Source organism: Neomonachus schauinslandi, chromosome 2 (genome assembly GCF_002201575.2).
Source record: "Neomonachus schauinslandi chromosome 2, ASM220157v2, whole genome shotgun sequence".
Classification (NCBI taxonomy): Eukaryota; Metazoa; Chordata; class Mammalia; order Carnivora; family Phocidae; genus Neomonachus; species Neomonachus schauinslandi.
The window spans coordinates 81,433,616-81,453,835 of record NC_058404.1 but is presented as its reverse complement, the minus strand read 5'-3'; the positions used below and the strand labels follow the sequence as shown (position 1 = coordinate 81,453,835).

At 36.7% G+C, this 20,220-nt stretch overlaps 1 protein-coding gene across 2 annotated transcripts in view; it reads right to left on the bottom strand.

The window, feature by feature from the left end:
* ANAPC10 (anaphase promoting complex subunit 10) overlaps window positions 1-20,220 on the bottom strand; it is a 254,833-nt gene that overhangs the window by 225,827 nt on the left and 8,786 nt on the right. For both annotated transcript variants that reach the window (XM_021679318.1, XM_021679317.1), the window contains exon 3: window positions 8,501-8,591. In XM_021679318.1, coding sequence (XP_021534993.1) covers window positions 8,501-8,591 — 91 coding nt within the window. The remainder of the gene's footprint in view (window positions 1-8,500; window positions 8,592-20,220) is intronic.

Sequence of the window (20,220 nt, the reverse complement as noted above, 5' to 3'; positions counted from 1 at the left end):
CAGCATACTAGAAATAGAAGGGAACTTCATCAACCTGATACCCTGAAGAGTTATATTAATTTCTGTCTAGAAAGAGAACACTCCTCAGCAGGAAGCTAGAGGTATCACCAGACGCCTAGGATTTGAGGAAGGAGTAAATGATAAATGCACCTTCATCAAAAGAATTGCAGGTGAATCATCCATAGCATTAAGTGACTGTGGAAGTAGATGCTCTCACTCACAAAAGCATCCATAAGACAGACTCGCTTTAAACATACAGCCAAGTAAAGAGAGCACCAGTGCTAGATCACCAAGACAGAATTGGCAATTTTAAGTTTTCCTTCTCCATTTCCATCCTAGCAGGCCTAGAGAGTTCAGAACTAGTTAAAAATATGGAAGAAGACAAATAAAACCTAGGTACGGAAAGAGAAGCAAACCACATCTTATTCCATTTACAACAGACTGAAGCTTAAAGAGAGGAAGAAACCTTAAAAGAAACAAGCAAGTCTGAGGCTTTCACTATTAGCTAGGATTACTAGCTTATTTCATTACAGCTAGGATGGAATGTTTTAATTTCTAGTCTGTTTTGCTATTTGAAATGAACAGAGAACTGTATATATTACCCAAAAATGTCATACCTATTTCCTACAAAGTTCTCATCCAGGGCAAGAAAGAACTTGCCCCTAATTAAAAAGAACAATGAGGTATAAAAGTAAATGGTACTTTGTTATTATATACTTCAAATCCATCTTGACACATTAATAATACATACCAATTATTCCTAAAATCTACATGCTCAAGTCGCTAAGAAACTGTTACAAGAATTAAAAGTTGCTTATTTTCTCTGTGAAGGGAATAATATCTAAGGAGTCGAATATTCTGTTTCATCTTAACAAAATACAGCTGACTCTTGAACAGCATGAGTTTAAACCGTGCAGGTCCACTTATTCTTAGATTTTTTTCAATAAATACAGTACAGCACTATAAATATATTTTTTCTTCCTTATGATTTTAATAATATTTTCTTTTTTCTAGCCTACTTTACTATTGTAAGAATACAGTATATAATACACATATGTTTTAATAATCTATATTATCGATAAGGATTCCAGTCAATAGCAGGCTATTAGTAGTTAAGTTTTTGGGGATTCAAAAGTTACAGGTGGATTTTCAACTATGCAGGGGAGCTCCTCACCCCTTGTGTTGTTTAAGGGTCAAGTGCATAAAGTCCACACTGAACCTCTTTCAAGCTTATTTGTAATATAATTTTTTTTCAATACACAAAGTCCTTTCTTCAGTACATAAAGTACTCATGAACACACATATGGAAAGCAAATGGAAGAAAGTTGAACACGGGTCTTACATATGAAAGTCAGTTCATAAGAGCTAAAAAAAGTTATCCAATCCTAAATTACATCACGTTTTAGTCATAATCTTTGACAATAAATTTCTAACATTTCCTTTAATTTTTTTCATTCATAATTCAATGTGTAGTTGACTGGTAAAGTCCAATAAATATCTGGTTGAGGTTAACAATTTCTACTGTAGTTGCAATTGTCTTAAATTATTAATGAACTTAGTACCTATTATTTTTTTAATGACATCAGCACTTTGATTTTTCCATTTGCTCTACTTTTTGAAAATAAAAAATGCAATAAACTATTCAATAACTGTACAAATGCTTTTGTTTTTAAGATTTTATTTATTTACTTGACAGAGGAAGAGAGAGAGTGAGGGAGAGAACACAAGCAGAGGGAGTGGGAGAGGGAGAAGCAGGCTCCCCATTAAGCAGGGAGCCTGACGCGGGGCTATCATGATCCCAGGACCCTGGGATCATGACCTAAGCTGAAGACAGATGCTTAACGACTGAGCCACCCAGGTGTCCCTGTACAAATGCTTTTTAACAAAGATGTCTAAGTGCTGAAACTACAGTGCTGCCATGAGCTAGGTCCTGGTGTTCACCTGTTAATGGGTATGGTTTACAAACCTAAAACTAATCAACAGAGATGATGGAGCAAAAAGTACAGACTTTATAAAATTTTCTAAATCATAAAAGTTATGAACAGTCAGCAATTTGGGGAAGTGGGGAAACTAATTTGTATGATTTGACTTAATTTATAGCCATACATGTATTGATATGTATGTGTATGAATGGTATTATTAAATTTATAGAGTTCTTTTTGTTCAATGTTTTAAATGATAATGGAATTTATGACTACCAATGTTCTCCTTCAACTAGATTCTAGGAAATCCTGATTTTTTTTTAATTTATCATTTATCTCACTGTTAAACTATCAACCTTTCTCTTCAAAACAAAACAAGCCAGTATAACTTTCAGTATTTTACTTAAGATTCTTCTGTTCTTCACTATTTCAATAAATTTCTTCATGACATGAAAATCATTGTAAATGGTGTATAAGTATGAATGGCATATATTTTTTATCATAATGATAAAAAGGGCAAGATCACATTTAATAAAATTTGCAGAAATTTTGATGAAGGCAGACCAAACACAAGCAGAAATTTTATTTTGTTCCTGCTCAGCTTAATATTTTAGTACTTACCCTTTTAAACTGGTATGTACTTTAAATGTTCCATATTAAACTACACTCTAATTTTTTGACAATTATTAACAAATTTTGAAACTCTTCCCAAGAGTACTGCCTTTACAAACAGAAAAGGCAAAAAACTTCCCTATTTTCCATTTAATTACAGCATTATCCACTCAAAGGATATTTCATTTTCTTAGGATATATGACCCTTCCCCCTCCTTGCCTTAGCATTTTTTCCCTAACTGCTGAGATTCTCTCTTTTGATGGGTGAGTCTTTTCTCTTTATTTATTTAACAGGTAAATAGTTTTAAATCTTATTCAAATTTTCATGAAGATTATTTCTTTGTAAATTTCTGGCGTGGCTGTAGAACAGTACATTCCTCTAAAGAAAAGCAGAGAAATATGAAAGTTTTCCAAATAAAAGTAGATGTTGAGGGGCCCCTGGGTGGCTCAGTCGGTTAAGCATCTGCCTTGGGCTCAGGTCATGATCCCAGGGTCCTGGGATGGAGCCCTGTGTTGGGCTCCTGCTTAGCGGGAAGTCTGCCTCTCTCTTTCCCTCTGCTTCCCCCTGGCTCATACTCTCTTGCTCTCTCTCTTTTGATCACTCTCTAATAAATAAATAAAATCTTTAAAAAAAAAAATGGATGTTGAATGCATGAACCCTACATGACACTTCAGTTGCTAGTGTGTCTATTCCTGAATTTAGAAATATTCTAACATTTAAAGCTATTTCACAAAGTAGCAGAGCGAACATATAGCAAAGTAAAAAATAACATATTTTAATTACACATAATCAGAATCATAAGCCCGAAGGGCTAAAAATGAGCTGAGAGGGTCAAATGATCTAACCATCTGTACCAGGTAAATACCGAGATTCAAAATTTTTCTGATAGGTAAATCACACATTATCTTTGATCAGTTCTGATTTTTAAAAGTTTTCCTTATAAAGCCATAATTGGTCTCTGTGTAACTCCCATCTTTTGGACAGTTTTTTCTTATGAGGTCACACAAAAGAAATCTAATCCTCCACAAAGTATAAATCCCTCCAATTATGTAAAGAAAGCCCCCAAAGTCTTCGGCAGACTATATGTTCCCAATTTTTTTATTACATGGTTTGTTTTCAATTCCCTAATCATTCTACCCCTTTGTTTTGAGCACACTCTAGCTTTCTTTATCAGTGTTAGAGGGGAAAGCCAAAATGGAACAGGATACACAGGAGGTCTTCCTAGGCTTTATGCTTCCATTACTGCATCCTAAGGTCATATTAGTTCTTCCAGCAGCCACATCACACTGTTAACTAAGATTAAATTTACTGTCAACCAAAATTACTAAAGATCTTTTGCACTTCTTACTTTGTCCTCCTTTCCCATCTTGAGCTTGATATTTTTTGAAAAGGGGGGCAGAGGGATGCGGATTAGGTGTAGAATTATAATTTATTATTATTTCATCTATTTGAAATATAATAGTTTACTATCCACTAATACAGGGACGAGCGTTCAATTATCATTTTGATTTTAAAAACCATTTTAAGAAATACAAAACTTTTATATAAAAAAGAACCTCCTTTATTTTTTATATAAAAAGCGCTTCCCCTTTCTGAATGATTTAATCCTAAAGCTATTAGAAAGAACCAAGCAAGATAGGCACATGCACAAAAATGGGATATTGGAGGCTGTTCAAAGTGAGGAGTGCATTCACACGGTGGAGGGGAGCAAGTGTAGTACAGAGTGTTGGAGCCCATATGGAAGTGAGCAGAACTTCTGAAGAGGAAAGCAGCCAGGTATGGGGTGTTAGAGTCTGAGTGGGGTGATGAAGACATCCACACTACAAGGTGGCCCAATGCAGCATATAAGAACCTTTGTGGAGCAAGAAGTCATCTACGTTGTAAGGCAGCCTATTACAGAGTGTAAAGCCCAAAGGGGGATAAAAGAGGGCATTCGTACCATGCAGTGAGGTTCTGGAGCCAAGAAGGGTTAGAAAAGTGGCCTGGCATGCAATCAAAGCCCAAGTGAGCTGAAGAGAACATCCCACACAAGGGAGTGACTGATGTAAGATGCCAGGGCCCAGACCAGGTTATCTGCAAATAGGGAAGTACAGAGAGAGTGAAAAGACAACAGCACAGGACAGACTGAGAGCCTAGGTGGGGTGAAGGGGTATCTGTCAGGGAGGGGACAATGAGAGAAATGGAAGACCAGTTACATGCAGGGGGATTAATGAGATAAGTAAGGAAGGATAAGAGAACCAACCAAGTTCTCATTCATGAAGAAGGGATTTATCAATAGAAAGAGAAAAAACTAGAATAAACCCTGTTCACTCTGTATTAGAATTGGAAGTGTCAGTATGAATTTATGATTTGTATATGTGTGAAGACAGAGAAATAAATACAGATGTAAATATGTTTATGTATGTATGTGTATGTTATGTACATATATCCCCTTACTGAGAAGGCTCAGATATAGAAGCATTCCATAGCAATAAGCACACCCAATACAAGAACTGGTGTATTGGGTGTGCTCAATATATCAATCTGGTTTCTTTCTGTCTTTTTTTTTTTTTAGATCTATTTATTTGAGAGAGCGTGCACAAGGCGGGGAGGGGCAGAGGGAGAGAGAGAAACTCGAGCAGAGTCCCCGCTGAGCAGGGAGCCTGATGTGGGGCTCGATCTCACAACCCTGAGACCACAACCTGAGCCGAAATCAAGAGTCAGATGCTTAACCAACCAAGTCATCCAGGCACCTCACAAGATCTGGTTTTTAACTACTATTCTCCACTACAATATACCCGATCTTAGAGAAATGGGGCACAGAATATTGTGCCAGAACAAAAGAAATTGCTCAAATAATCACAGAGACTGTCAAAAGGTAATAGTGTCAACTGGAGGGGACTCCCACTGGCCAAATCTGAGGCAATTTGAGCACCGACACAAATGATGATAATAACAGATTTAAAGCAGGTAAGTAAAACAGTAAACTCTGAGTCCATGCTGATCTTAATAATTTTGAATAAAATCAAAGAGACTTTTCAGTGGAGAAGTTTGGGAGATACTACCTTAATCATATAATAGAAGTAAACATCATCAGTAATGGGACAAAATACAAATCATGTATCCCAAATAGTAAGATACAATGACAAGCACAGAACATCACTTCTGTGCTACTTTTCCTGAAGATGTATAATCTGAAGTTACTCGTGAAGATCAAAGAAATGGAAATTAAGGGACATTCTTTAAAATAACTGGCCTATAATCTTCAAAAGTGCCAAGTCAAATAAAAAGTGAAGAAATGGGGCGCCTGGGTGGCTCAGCTGGTTAAGCGACTGCCTTCGGCTCAGGTCATGATCCTGGAGTCACAGGATCGAGTCCCGCATTGGGCTCCCTGCTCGGCAGGGAGTCTGCTTCTCCCTCTGACCCTCCCCCCTCTCATGCTCTCTCTCTCTCTCATTCTCTCTCTCAAATAAATAAATAAAATCTTTAAAAAAAAAAAATTTTTTTTTAAAAGTGAAGAAATGTTCCAGATTAAAGGAGAGTAAAGAGAAGGGACAACCAAATTCAACCTGTGATTCAACTTTATGGGCACAATTGGTAGAACAGGAATGGGGCTGTATAATTAAACGTATCGGTGTTAATTTCCTAAGGATGTATTGTGGTTATGTAGGAGAATGTCTTTCTTTATAGGAATGACATACAAAAAGGATTCTGGAGAGCTGAGACATATATCGGCAACTTACTCTGAAACAATTCAGGGGAAAAAAATTGTTCTGTACTTGGAACTTTTCTTTAAGTATGAGATTGGTTGCTGGAGTGGTGGGGGGTGGGAAGGATGGGGTGGCTGGGTGATAGACATTGGGGAGGGTATGTGCTATGGAGAGTGCTGTGAATTGTGTAACACTGTTGAATCACAGACCTGTACCTCTGAAACAAATAATACATTATATGTTTAAAAAAAAAAAAAGAAGAAGATAGCAGGAAGGGAAAAATGAAGGGGGGGGAATCGGAGGGGGAGACGAACCATGAGAGACTATGGACTCTGAGAAACAAACTGAGGGTTCTAGAGGGGAGGGCTGTGGGGGGATGGGTTAGCCCGGTGATGGGTATTAAAGAGGGCACGTACTGAATGGAGCACTGGGTGTTATATGCAAACAGTGAATCATGGAACACTACATCAAAAACTAATGATGTAATGTATGGTGATTAACATAACATAATAAAATAAAATTAAAACAAAACAATGTCCCTGCTCCAAATAAGTCAAGGTCAAAATAAACGAAGAGCTCAAGATGACATCCGTCCCATTTGTCTAAGTCCTGGTGTTGTGTGGATGAAAAGCAACAGCCAGGTATGACAACAGGTTGACACACCCAAAGTAAAAGCCAAATTTGTTAACATTTTTCCATTTCTAAACCATCCCTAAAGAAAATCACATGTGGGTTCACACGATCTTCACGGTAGTCCAGCAGAGCAACCATGCCATTTGGATTCATGTTTTCACTAATAAAGAACTGGTAGTTCTTGAAATTTGCAAAAAAAAAAAATAAAATAAATAAAATAAAATAAGGATAAAAATAGCTGTAAAGGTTAAATGAAATGAATGGGTAATGCATTTTAGCAAAGTATCTGATATTTTAAGTCTTTAAAAAATATTAGGTGCTGTTTTTATTTCTGGTATATACATATTTAGTACACAAGGACAAGAGTTGGCATACTACAACCCACTGGGTGAACTCTGCCCATCACCTACTTTTTTAAGATGAAGTTTATTTATTTTTTTAAAGATTTTATTTATTTATTTGACAGAGAGAGAGACAGCAAGAGAGGGAACACAAGCAGGGGGAGTGGGAGAGGGAAAAGCCTTCCTGCTGAGCAGGGAGCCCGATGCGGGGCTTGATCCCAGGGTCCTGAGAGCTCCCTGCTCAGCAGGGAGTCTACTTCTCCCTCTCCCTCTGTGTGCTCACTCGCACACTCTCTCTTTCAAATGAATAAATCAATCTTAAAAAAAGAAAGAAAAAAGAAATTTGTTGATCTGTACCCTCAGTGAGAAAAACAAACTAAAACAGCACTTAGCATGTGACTCTTGATCTTGGGGTGGTGGTTCAAGCCCCACATTGGGTGTAGAGATTACTTAAAAATATAATCTTTTTTAAAAAGAAAAGAAAAAGAAAAACAAACTAAAAATACAATACTATAAAATGTTAAAATAGGGGCGCCTGGGTGGCTCAGTCGTTAAGCGTCTGCCTTCGCCTCAGGTCATGATCCCAGGGTCCTGGGATTGAGCCCCGCATCAGGCTCCCTGCTCGGCGGAGAGCCTGCTTCTCCCTCTCCCACTCCTCCTGCTTGTGTTCCCTCTCTTGCTGTCTCTCTCTCTCTCTGTCAAAATAAATAAATAAAATCTTTTTAAAAAAAAAGTTAAAATAGATATAAATGGGGCAAGATAATCAAGTTAGCTGGTTTCCATCTATCTCAATAAATTCAAAGCAATTGAAAACCATATGGTAATTTTCCTTTCCCTGAGAAAGTAAGCATTTCAAACCTGAAAATGTCCTTAGAGGTTCTAGGTTAAAATATTTTTTTTCCAAATGGAAATACAAATTTGAGAATTACATGAATAGACTCTACCTAAAGAATTTACTATTATCACTCCAGATGTAGTTAATGCAATGCATTAAGGAAGGCATTCATTGCTTTGGGTCATAAGCAAAGCATATTTTTCCAAAATAAATCACATGAAAAGTATATTTAAGAAATCTCTCTGTAAAAGGAACTATGTAAAGTACTATAAAGAATTCACAAAAGACAAGACTGGGTAAACTTAAAACACAATCTAAAGGAGTAGAAAAATAATCTCAAGGCTTATAAAAACCAGAGTTAAGTGCATTTCGCTATAATTTCTATATTTCTTTCAACTTTATGTAAATAAAATAGATCACTTTGTCCACTTAACCTACACAAATCAAAAAATCCAAAAATGTATTACCTGAATTGGATGTTTACTAAATGAGGCTGGGAGCCATCTGATTGCCAGTAAGTCTCAAGATTGTCATCTCGTAATTGATCCACTCCAAATCCTAAAACACAAGTAACAGTAAGTTCTCAAGAACAAGAAAGAGCTATATATTCCAAATATAAAATTACCATTCACATTTGTCTAGAAAATGTGATAGACAGGATGGTCAATACTGTAAAATTTAAATTAACTAGAATTCTTCCATCCTCTTCACCAGACCTCAACTCTTAGAATATGCACACAAAAGTTTATATTAGGGCAAGTGTTCTTGGTTGTTGGCTTTAATTTTTAAAGAACGTCTTCTAAATATACTCTAAAGACAGCACGTATTCAAACCCAGTTTTTTACACTTTCTACAAGGTGGTAGTAAGAATGATCCTCATGTCCTGCAACATCAGATTTTATTAAGTCCAATATGCCATATATCTTTCTATGGCAACAAAAAGGACAACTTAGAAATATTTTCAAAAGTCATACACATTTTGAAACCAAGTGTTTCTGATTAATCAAAAATTAAATTTGCCCAGAATCTCATATCATCTAGCCATTCTACATAACCGAAGTAAAAATATCCCGTATTGTTTTTTCTTGATTAAAATCATTATAATGCATACTAATTATGGAAATAACTTAATGGTAAAGTATGGATTTCTCAAAAATATTTAAGAGAAATAAATTTAATTTACATTTTAATTTTTTCACTAAGTACTATATTCATCATGGATCAAATTCCGAAGGTAGAAAAAAGAACATTGTGAAAAGTCTCTATTCCCCCTCCCACTATCTAGTTTCCCTCTCCAAATATAATCAGTGTTATCAGTTTTTTACATACTGTTTCACAAATACTGTACACATATATATGCAAATGCATATATATTCTTTTTTCCCCCTCTACATAAATAATGGCATACCTCACAAAGTTCTACACTTTGCATTTCTTTTTCACTTAACATATCTAGAAGATTCTTCAATATCAATAATAATTAATAATAATAGCAGCAAACACTGATATCACATTTACTATGTGCCAGACACATTCTAAGTATCTTACATGATTATATTATGTTAATATTTATTTAACCCATATAAAAACTCAGTTAACCTAAACAGCTCCCACATTTTTTAAAAGTTATACAGTATCTCGCTGTCTGGAAATATCATAATTATTTAACGAAAACCCTAGAGGACATTTAGGCTGTTTCCAATGTTTTCCTGTTAAAACAACACTGCAGTAAACATCTACCTATCTATAATCTTCAAGGGCGTATTAGTATTTCTGGAGGATGGATTTCTAGGAATAGAACCCTGGGTCATTTAAATTTTTAATTTGATAAATATCGCCAAATTTTCCTCCAAAATGCATCTTCACCGATAATGTACAAAAACACCTATTCCTCTATGTAACCAGTAAAAATTAGGGTATTCTGAAATCTTTACATTAGGTTTTGAAGACATAGTATAAAGATATTAAGTATCTATTTAATAAGTTTTTTTTTTAAGATTTTATTTATTTATTTGACAGAGAGAAAGACAGTGAGAGAGGGAACACAAGCAGGGGGAGTGGAAGAGGGAGAAGCAGGCTTCCCGCTGAGCAGGGAACCGGATGCGGGGCTCAATCCCAGGACCCTGGGATCATGACCTGAGCCGAAGGCAGATGCTTAACGACTGAGCCACCCAGGCACCCCTATTTAATAAGTTTTTATATTGATTAGATATTGAAATCATTTTGGACATACTGAGACAAAATAATGGAAGTTAATTGTAACTTTTTTAATTTTAATATGGGTACTAGATAATTTTAAATTACATATGTGGTTTGCATTAATTTCTGTTGGACAGCTCTGCTGTGTACTCATGTTAAAATGCAATCATTCTTTCACGTATATACTAACCTGATAGGTGAAAAATTTTATTTCAAACTTTCATTGATCATTTTTATTTTTTCTCATAGAAAATACCTATTCATAATCTCCTATATTTTCACTGTACTTTGGTCTTTTTATTGCTTTATAACTCTTCTACTATTATAGATATTAACCCCATGTCTGTTCCACGTGATCCAAATATGCTCTCCCCAGTCTGCGATTTGTATCTTAAATTTGCACATGCTGCCTTTACAGTATATACTAGTGAATGAGGGGGGTCTTCCCAGAGAAAATAATTTTTGCATTGTATTCTGAAGTACTAATAGGAGTTAGCTAGGTAAAGAGGTAGAAGAGCAAGGTTAAAGAGCATTCAGTAAAGAGAAAAACATGTAATGGCATGGGAAAAGAAAAGTGGAATCTATAGGAAACAAAGGTAGGTCCTTTTGGGAGCTAAGGCTATACACTTTGGATTAAATCAGGAAATGAGTCAGAGACATATGAAAGGAGTCAGATCATACAGACTCTAGTGCACTAAGAGATGAAGTATAAATTGTCTTGAAAAATACACCAACCTACTGAAGAATTTTTAGTAGGTAAGTCATATGATCAGGAAATAATCAGATCGGGGTCTTCAGATAGATTCTTCAATGTCAGGAAGGGAGAATGCCATGGTAAGCCATTGCAAGTGATGATGGTCTGAATTCAGACAGTGACCAGAGCAAATGTTCGAAAAATAGCTTTCTATTGCCCCAAAGAAAATCTTCTTAAAATATAAAAACTGAGCTCCTCCATTACTCACTCTGTAACTCTTGGATCTGCGCTGTACAATATGGTAGCCACTAGCCACATGTGGCTACTGAACACTTGAAATATAGCTAGTTCAACTTTAGATTTGCTATACACATTGGTTTTTAAAGACTAGTAAGAAATACAAAATATCTCATTAATAATAAGTCTACTTATATTGGATTAAAAACATATTACAACTAATTTCACCAATTTATCCTTTTTAATGTAGCTACTAGAAAAATTCAAATTACACATGCAACTTGCATTATACTCCTATTGACAGTGCTACCTTAGACCATGCTTCTATTCTTTCTTTATACATTATTTTTAGGGCTAATCCAGAATATTTATTTCTGCAAGTTATAAGATAAAAAGTTGTTTTGCTACCAATATAAAGAGTTCTTAAGTTTTAAATACCTTTTTCTTCTTACCAGCTTATGAGTTCCCTAACAGAAGATAACTCAGTTATACGACTCTTCCTTAAGAGCTCCACCATTAAATGTTCTATGATTAAAAGACCTTTTGACACTAACTTTATTTTAGCTATTTAGCTAGTTTTTCTTTCTCTTCATTTCACAGTTTTACCTGTGTGAGCTCAAAGAATTTCGTAAGATGGTGTTTGTTCTTAACAAGCAAAATAAACATTAAACAAAAAACCTGAATAACTTACCCAGAATAAGAGATGTCCTGTAACTCAAGACTAATCATTTTAAATTTGTTTCTAAGATACTGCTTAGGAAACTACAACAGTACAACTAAGTAGGTGCAATCTCTGCAATCTCATCAAGAACCAATCAGTCTAAATCTTTACCTCTGGAGTACTAAGTATGATTATCAGCTTCTACTTCTTCAAAATATATCTCACAAACAGAACATTTTACAAACATCTGTTTATGTGCCAATGCCATGACTCATAGAGTAAACTTCTTTTCCAAAGCTTCCCACTCAGTATTATACCTCGATTCTTCTAGTCCAAACGAAAAAACTAAAAGACCAATTTGTGATAAGTGCTTTAACAGGTACCATGATAATGCACACAAATGATATTATCCAGAAAAAAACTTTTGTATGATGTACTGATTCTTAAAGCGGTGGTTCTCACAGTATGGTCCTTGGACCAGCCGCATCACTGTCATCTGGGAACTTGTTAGGAATTCTAGAACTACATCAGAAACTTTCAGAGTTAACCCCTTTGAGAGTCTGTATTTTAATAAATCCTATAGATGATTCTGATGCATGCTAAAATTTTAGAACTACTATTTTATGGCAAGTCTTCTCAACCTGGGCATTAATGATAGTGTGCACTGGATAATTCTTTCAGGCGCAGGGGATACCCTGTGCATTATAGGGTATTTAGCAGCATCTTTGGCCTCTATCCACTAGCTGTCAGTCACAATCCTCCCCATGCCAGCAGTTGTATCAATCAAAAACATCTACAGACATTACCAAATGTCTCCTATGGGGCAAAATCATCCCCAGATGAGAACCACTTCTCTAAGGAAAAGAAAACCAGCATTCACCTATGGTTACTGTTATTGCTTAGTAAATATCCACCCTTCTCTACCCCTCCTCCATGGGAAGAAACTGATTCTGCACTCATCATACTGGAGCTTAATCATGACTTGTTTTGGTCAACACGATGTGAATGAATGTGACACAAACAGTGGTTTAATTTAATTTATTTTTAAAGATTTTATTTATTTATTTGAGAGAGAGAGAGAGAAACTGAGAGAGAGAGGGAGAGCATGAATTGGGGGAGAAGCAGAGGGAAAGAGAGGGACAAGGAGACTCTGAACTGGGCTTGGAGCTTGAGGTAGGGCTCATCCCAGGACCCCGAGATCATGACCTAAGCCAAAATCAAAAGCTGAACACTCAACTGACCAAGCCACCCAGGCCCCCCCAAACAGAGGTTTTAAATGTGCTTGCAAGGTCTGGCTTGGCCTTTTAAATTTTGGCACCCCACTAAGACATCATGCCTGAACACATGGAGCAGGCCTGGACCCAATTCACAACCTAGAGCCAAGTCATAACCAAGCAAAAAATAAGTTCTCTTGTTATAATATAGCACTGAGAGATTAGGGTTGTTTGTTACACACCATTAGTGAAGCAAGAGCTGACTAACACATCAATATATGAGATAAATTTGACTAGCCCAGCTTAGATTGCCTTTAGGAGTAAAACAGCCATTGCCACCTAAAACATATCTTTTAACACAAATCCCTCACACTTGCTAAGGCATTATTATAACTAGGGCATTGCCTTTACTCTGAAGACACAAAGATAGAGAACATGCGGTCTCTGTGGAGGAGTTCATCTATCTAATGCACTATCTATGCTGTGACTATTTACATTTAAACTAATTAAAAATAAATAAAATTTAAAATTTGATTTCTCAGTAACACTAGTCACCTTTAAAGTACTCACACATAGCTAGCACCTACCTCACTGTACAGTCCAATATGTTCTACTGGCCAGCACTGAGGAACTTAATTGGATAAATTACAATATAAAGTGTTAAGTGCTATAATAAAGAAATGAAGAAATACACACAAACACATGAAGGCTAAACAACATGCTACTAAACCACCAATAGATCAACAAAGAAATCAAAGAGGAAATCAAAAAATACCTGGAGACAAAAATGGAAACACAGCAGTTCAAAATATTTGGGACATGGCAACAGCAGCTAAAAGGTGACTTTACAAAGATATGGGCCTGCCTCAAGAAACAAGTCTCAAACAATCTAATCTTAAATCTAAAGGAACTAAAAAAAGAAAACAAAGCCCAAAGTCAGTGGAAGGAAAGAAATAATAAAGGGCAAAGCAGAAATAAATGAAATGGGCTAAAAAACAATAGATCAATGAAATTAAGAGCTGGTTCTCTAAAAAGATACAAAATTGACAAACCTTTAGCAAGACTCGTCAAAAAAAGGGGGGGTGCACCTAAATGGCTCAGTCAGTTAAGAATCTGACTTGTGATTTCGGCTCAGGTCATGATCTCATGGGTAAAATTAAAGTAAAGCATAGGGAATGTAGTCAATAATACTGTAATAACGTTGTATGGTGACAGATGGTAACTGCACTTATCGAAGTGAGCATCGTGTAATATACAGAACTGTCGAAACATTATGGTGTATACCTGAAACTAGTATAACACTGCATGTCAAGGACACTTCAATTTAAGAAAAAAGAAAGAAAAAAAAAAGAGATGAAGAATTAACTAACTTCTTGATACACTGTGTTCTCTTCTATCCATGATCTCCCACTCTCCTAGTTTTCCAACTAGTTGAGCAGCTACTTCTTAGTTCCCTTTGCTGATTCTTATTCCTGCTGCTCTGCCAGATCTCTACATCTTGAAGTGCCCTGAGACTTTACTCTTTTTTCTGAATACAATCTCTCCTCAGGGGAGTCAATCCAGTCCCGAGGCTCAGAATATCATCAATATATTGATAACCCTCAACTTTGTATCTCCACCCCAGACCTTTCCCCAGAGCTCCAAGCTTCTATACTCAATTGCCTACACTAGAATGCTAATCTCAAAATTAATGTATCTGAATCACAACTTTTTTTTGAACCAAAACCCATTTATTTCCCCCCACCTCACTTTCTCAACTTAGGAAATAATACCGAGTTATTCAGCCAGACACCTAAGAGTCAGCCTTGAATCTTTCCTTTCCTTTAGTAAGTCATGATTTTTCCACCTCTAAAAATACATCTCAAAGCCATCATCTCTCTCCATATCAACCATCATCAGCTTATTCCAAATCAACATCATCTGACACAAGTTACTGTACTAGTCTTTCCTCCACTGGTCTACACCATTACTCTCCCACCAGTCATTATTCTCAGTGGCCATAGTGATTTTTTTAAGAAAAATCTTTTTTGTTACAACAAAAAAAGATTCTCCCTCTCCCTCTCTGCCCCTTCCCCCTCAAAAAATAAATAAGTAAATCAATAAATTCTGCCATAGAAATTAAAAAAAAAAAAAACCTCTGTATCAGATCATCTCTCTTTCCTGCTTAACATCTCCAGTGGCACCTGTTTGTACTTCAGATAAAATTGTACTTCAAATCCAAATTCTACCAGAATTCATAATTTGGCCCATGTCTTATTATGTCTCCAAACTCATGTTCTACCACATCTCCTCCTTACCTGCCATCCTCTAGCCACACTAGACTTCTTTCTGAAACTCAAACATTCCAAACCATTTAGCTTAGAGCCTTTGAACTAGCTGTTTCCTGTGTCAGCAAGGTTCTTCTCTGAATTCTTTGAACAGTGGATTCTTCTTAACATTTACATCTCAGCACAAATTTCATTTTCCAAGAGAAGCCTTTCTTGATCTATTTATTATATTGCTGTTTTATTTCTCCAAAGCATATATTGCTATTTAACCAGAAAGTTACTCAATGATCACAATTGTCAGTTATGGCATGAACTTAAAAAAATTAAAATTTAGTGATTTTTTTTTAAGAAAAACAGAACTTACAGCATCCAAATATGCCTCTCAAAATTAATTCATAAAAGCAATGTCTTGGTAAAATATATGAATCGAGTGGAAAATATGTCATGGATCAGATGTTCACAAAATACAGCCTCACCAAATCCTTATTTTTGTTGGCTTATAAAGTATCAAATATGGAGTCAAACACAGAAGATTTACCTATTTGTCCCCTAATTTTGTTTCCCAACATGATATGAATTTAGTGCTTATGAAATTAAATGATTAAGTTACTGTAATAAGACTCTGTTATAATGCTAGCAGTCACACAAACCTGACCTTTAGTTTTTCCAGTCTCTTGGACAGAGACTGACAATTGTGCTGAATTGTGGAATTGTTTTGTGATGTGTCTTCAACTAAGCTGAATCTACTAAATACATTCCAACTTTAATCTGAGTGAAATATTGAACCACTATTTCCAAAGACAGAATAATTTTGCAAAGCTCTATACCACCTACCACACTGTAGCAGGCAAGTAAATTTGTACCTCCAACAAACAGTTATTAACATTTTGAAAGTTTATTAAAAGTCTTCCTTACATCACTTCTCACCTGAATTATTGCATGTCCTCTAAATGATTTCTTTACCTCTAACCTTGCTTCACCTGACTGCCTTGAGTCACAGCATTCCCACTAATTATGTGATCATTGCCAAATTACTTAATCTTTCTGTATTACAGTTGTCTCATTTAGAAAATGATAAAAATAACAATATGTACTGCATACACATATAAAGTACTTAGAACAGGACCTGTCATTTAGTAAGCACTAAATAATAGTTATAAATTATTACACTGCATAATAATGACTAGTTTAAAGCTATAATTCCTCCACTAGATTGTGAACTCGATAGTAAAGATTCTTTTTTATCTTTTACTCTCTAACAGTGTTACAGACTTCAGCAATTATCTGCTGCCTAGAAAAGAAAAATATCTGAGCATAGAGAAGGAAAGGTTAAACAACCTTCTCATCCTGTTTCTCATTAATAAAGAGCAGTCATTCACTTTTTGTATAAAATGATAATCACCTAATGATAGTTCACTGAGGGACCCAAGGTGATGGAAGTACAATGTATGACATAATATTGATGAACTGCATGACTTTCATACTTAACACATTTTGTAGTGATCCCACCACTCTAATGGCAGTGGGAACTACTGTTCGATTCTGTACCTCCAAGATGTCAGAGCTGTGGGGCATCTTCAGGGAGCCAGTGATATGCTGCCCTCTGCAAAATCCATAGCATAAAAGGATATGAACTGACACTGATTTATACCCCATTACTAATACCGTAAGGCACCAGCTGAATTATGCTACTAGATCAAGCAATGGGAGGTGTTCAAATTGAGCAAATTCACAGAACTATTTTATAGTATAAAGAATATTAGAAACTTCTGAAGCAGTCCAGGATGTAGGAAGGTGGAAAAAGGCATCACTCCCATTCAAACTAGAAGAGGCTAGATAAACCACAAACTCATAATTTTTCTTGAAAACACAAGAGCTTGAAAAAATACAGCAACCAAAAAGCCTAAAATGCAAGAAGGGGCAACTCTGAACCTCAGGAGAAAAACGATATATAGCCTGTCCCAATTGTGGTAGAGCACGGGAGGAAGGAACAGTGGCCAAATAAACACATAAGACATTAGGTAGAACTTGCTAAACAAACTGTTAAAGGACAAGTGTGGGCTAGCATAAAAGTACAGCAACCCTGGTAGTCCCAAATATAAGGGGAACTCACATTGACTCTCAGACTCTTTTCCAAGGGCCTTCACTGTATATGGAACAGAAAGATTTGGAGGAGAGCAGGAGACTAGAAAGTGTACTTCAGTGGTAGATACAAGAAGAAAGGAACTGACCACAACTGCAGGAAAAGCAAAAAGACCCATCCTCCTTCCCAAACCCTTCTCTCCAACAGAACAAAGAACTTAAGCTGCTAGAGGATGAACATCAAACCTACTGACTCCAGGACAGACCGACCCTTCTTTGCTGGGAGAACATTAAAAGAAAAAACCCTCTATACCTGGGGTAGATGCAGGAAACAGTCCTTCCTCGGGGGGGGGGGGGGGGGGGGGGGGGGGGGGAGGGAGAGATAGAGCAGAAAATTCTCCCACAAAAGACCAGCCACAGATCCAAGGCAGAGTTTGGCTATCATAGGTAGGAGGGACCAAAACAATGAGAAAGCCCTACCTTAGAGGCCAGGCACACAAGGGCTAAGATCATAGCTGGACCAGGAAAACAGAGAAGCCCTGCCTCTCATCCCTTGCACTGAGTGACAAGGCACAGCATTCTACTGCTGAAGGCAAGGCAAAAGCATGGAGAGACACACTCTGAAGCACAGGCGTACAGAGATAGCTGAAAACTGAAAATAAAGGAACACTAAAAAAAACTCCTCTGGTTGGAGAACACAGGCAGTAACCTCTTTGACATCAACCATAGCAACTTCCTTCTAGATATGTCTCCTGAGGCAAGGGAAACAAAAGCAAAAATAAACTATTGGGACTTCATCAAAATAAAAAGCTTCTGCACAGCGAAGGAAACAATCAATGCAACTAAACACAACACAACAATCAACACAACTAAAATCAACACATCTACAGAATGGGAGAAGATATTTGCAAATAACATATCAGATAAATGGTTACTATCCAAAATATGTAAAGAACTTGTAAATTCAACACCCAAAAATGAATAATCCAATTAAAAACGGGCAGAAGACATGAATAGACACTTTTCCAAAGAAGACGTATAGGTAGCCAAGAGACACATGAAAGATGCTCAATGTCACTGATCATCAGGGAAATACAAATCAAAACTACAATGAAATATCACCTCATACCTGTCAGAATGGCTAAAATCAACAACACAAGAAATAAGAGGTATTGGAAAGGATGTGGAAAAAGGGGAACCCTTCTGCACTGTTGGTGGGAATGCAAACTGATGCAGCCACTGGGGAAAACAGTATGGAAGTTCCTCAAAAAAATTAAAAATAGAACTACCCTTTGATCCAGCAATTGCACTACTAGGTATTTATCCAAAGAAAAAAATACTAATTCAAAGGGATATATGCACTCCAATGTTTATAGTAGCATTACCTACAATAGCCAAATTATGGAAACAGCCCAAGTGTCCATAAGCTGATGAATGGATAAAGATGTGGTGTCGGAGTGCCTGGGTGGCTCAGTCGGTTAAGCGTCTGCCTTCTGCTCAGGTCATGATCCCAAAGTCCAGGGATCGAGTCCCGCATCGGGCTCCCTGCTCAGCGGGAAGCCTGCTTCTCCCTCTCCCTCTGCTCCTCCCCTGCTTGTGTGCATGTGTGCTCTCTCTCTCTCTCTCAAATAAAATCTTTAAAAAAAAAAAGATGTGGTGTCTGTGTGTGTGTGTGTGTATATATATATACACACACACACACATACACACACAAAATGGAATACTACTGAGCCATAAAAAAATGAAATCTTTTTTTTTTTTTTTTTTTAAAGCACCTGGCTGGTTCAGTCAGCAGAGCAGGTGATTTTTTTTTTTTTTAAAGATTTTATTTATTTATTTGAGACAGAGAGAATGAGAGACAGAGAGCACGAGAAGGAAGAGGGCAGAGGGAGAAGCAGACCCCCTGCTGAGCAGGGAGCCCGATGCGGGACTCGATCCCGGGACTCCAGGATCATGACCTGAGCCGAAGGCAGTCGCTTAACCAACTGAGCCACCCAGGCGCCCAAAAAAATGAAATCTTGACATTTGCAACTACCATGGATAGAGCTAGAGAGTATTATGCTAAATGACATTAAGTCAGTCAGAGAAAGACAAATACCATATGAATTCACACATACGTGGAATTTAAGAAAAAATACAAACAAGCAAAAGGGGAAAAAAAGAGAGCGAGTGGCAAACCAAGAAACACTCTTAACTACAGAGAACAAACTGATGGTTACCAGAGGGGAGGGGGTGTGGGGGAGGGGTGAAATAGGTGACAGGAATTAAGGAGTGTGCTTGTTGTGATGAACACCAGGTGATATATGGAAGTGTTGAATCACTATACTGTACACCTGAAACTAATATTACACTATATGTTAACTAACTGGAATTAAAACAAAAACAAAACAAAAAAACACCTCCTCTGGCACAATAGCCCCCATCATAAGCACTGGACATATTCAGACAAATTTGAACCCTGTGAGATACTGAAGGTAAACAAACCAAAAAACAAAAGAAAACAAAACAAAAAAAACAGGTCAATTCCTAATAAAGGGCTGATAGTAGAAAAGAGGTACGCATTTCAAAATGTAACATCCATTCCTCCCAGTATCTACCAACAAGATATTTGGCTTTCAATAAAAGATTATAACACTTAAACATACAAGAAACGCAAACATTACCAAAAGACAAGGCAATCAATAGAAATACACTCAGATATGACCCAAATGTTGGAACTACTGGACAGGGACTTTAAATAAGTATGACTAGGGCGACTGGGTGGCTCAGTCAGTCAAGTGTCCGACTCTGGATTGTGGCTCAGGTCATGATCTCAGGGTCGTGAGATCAAGCC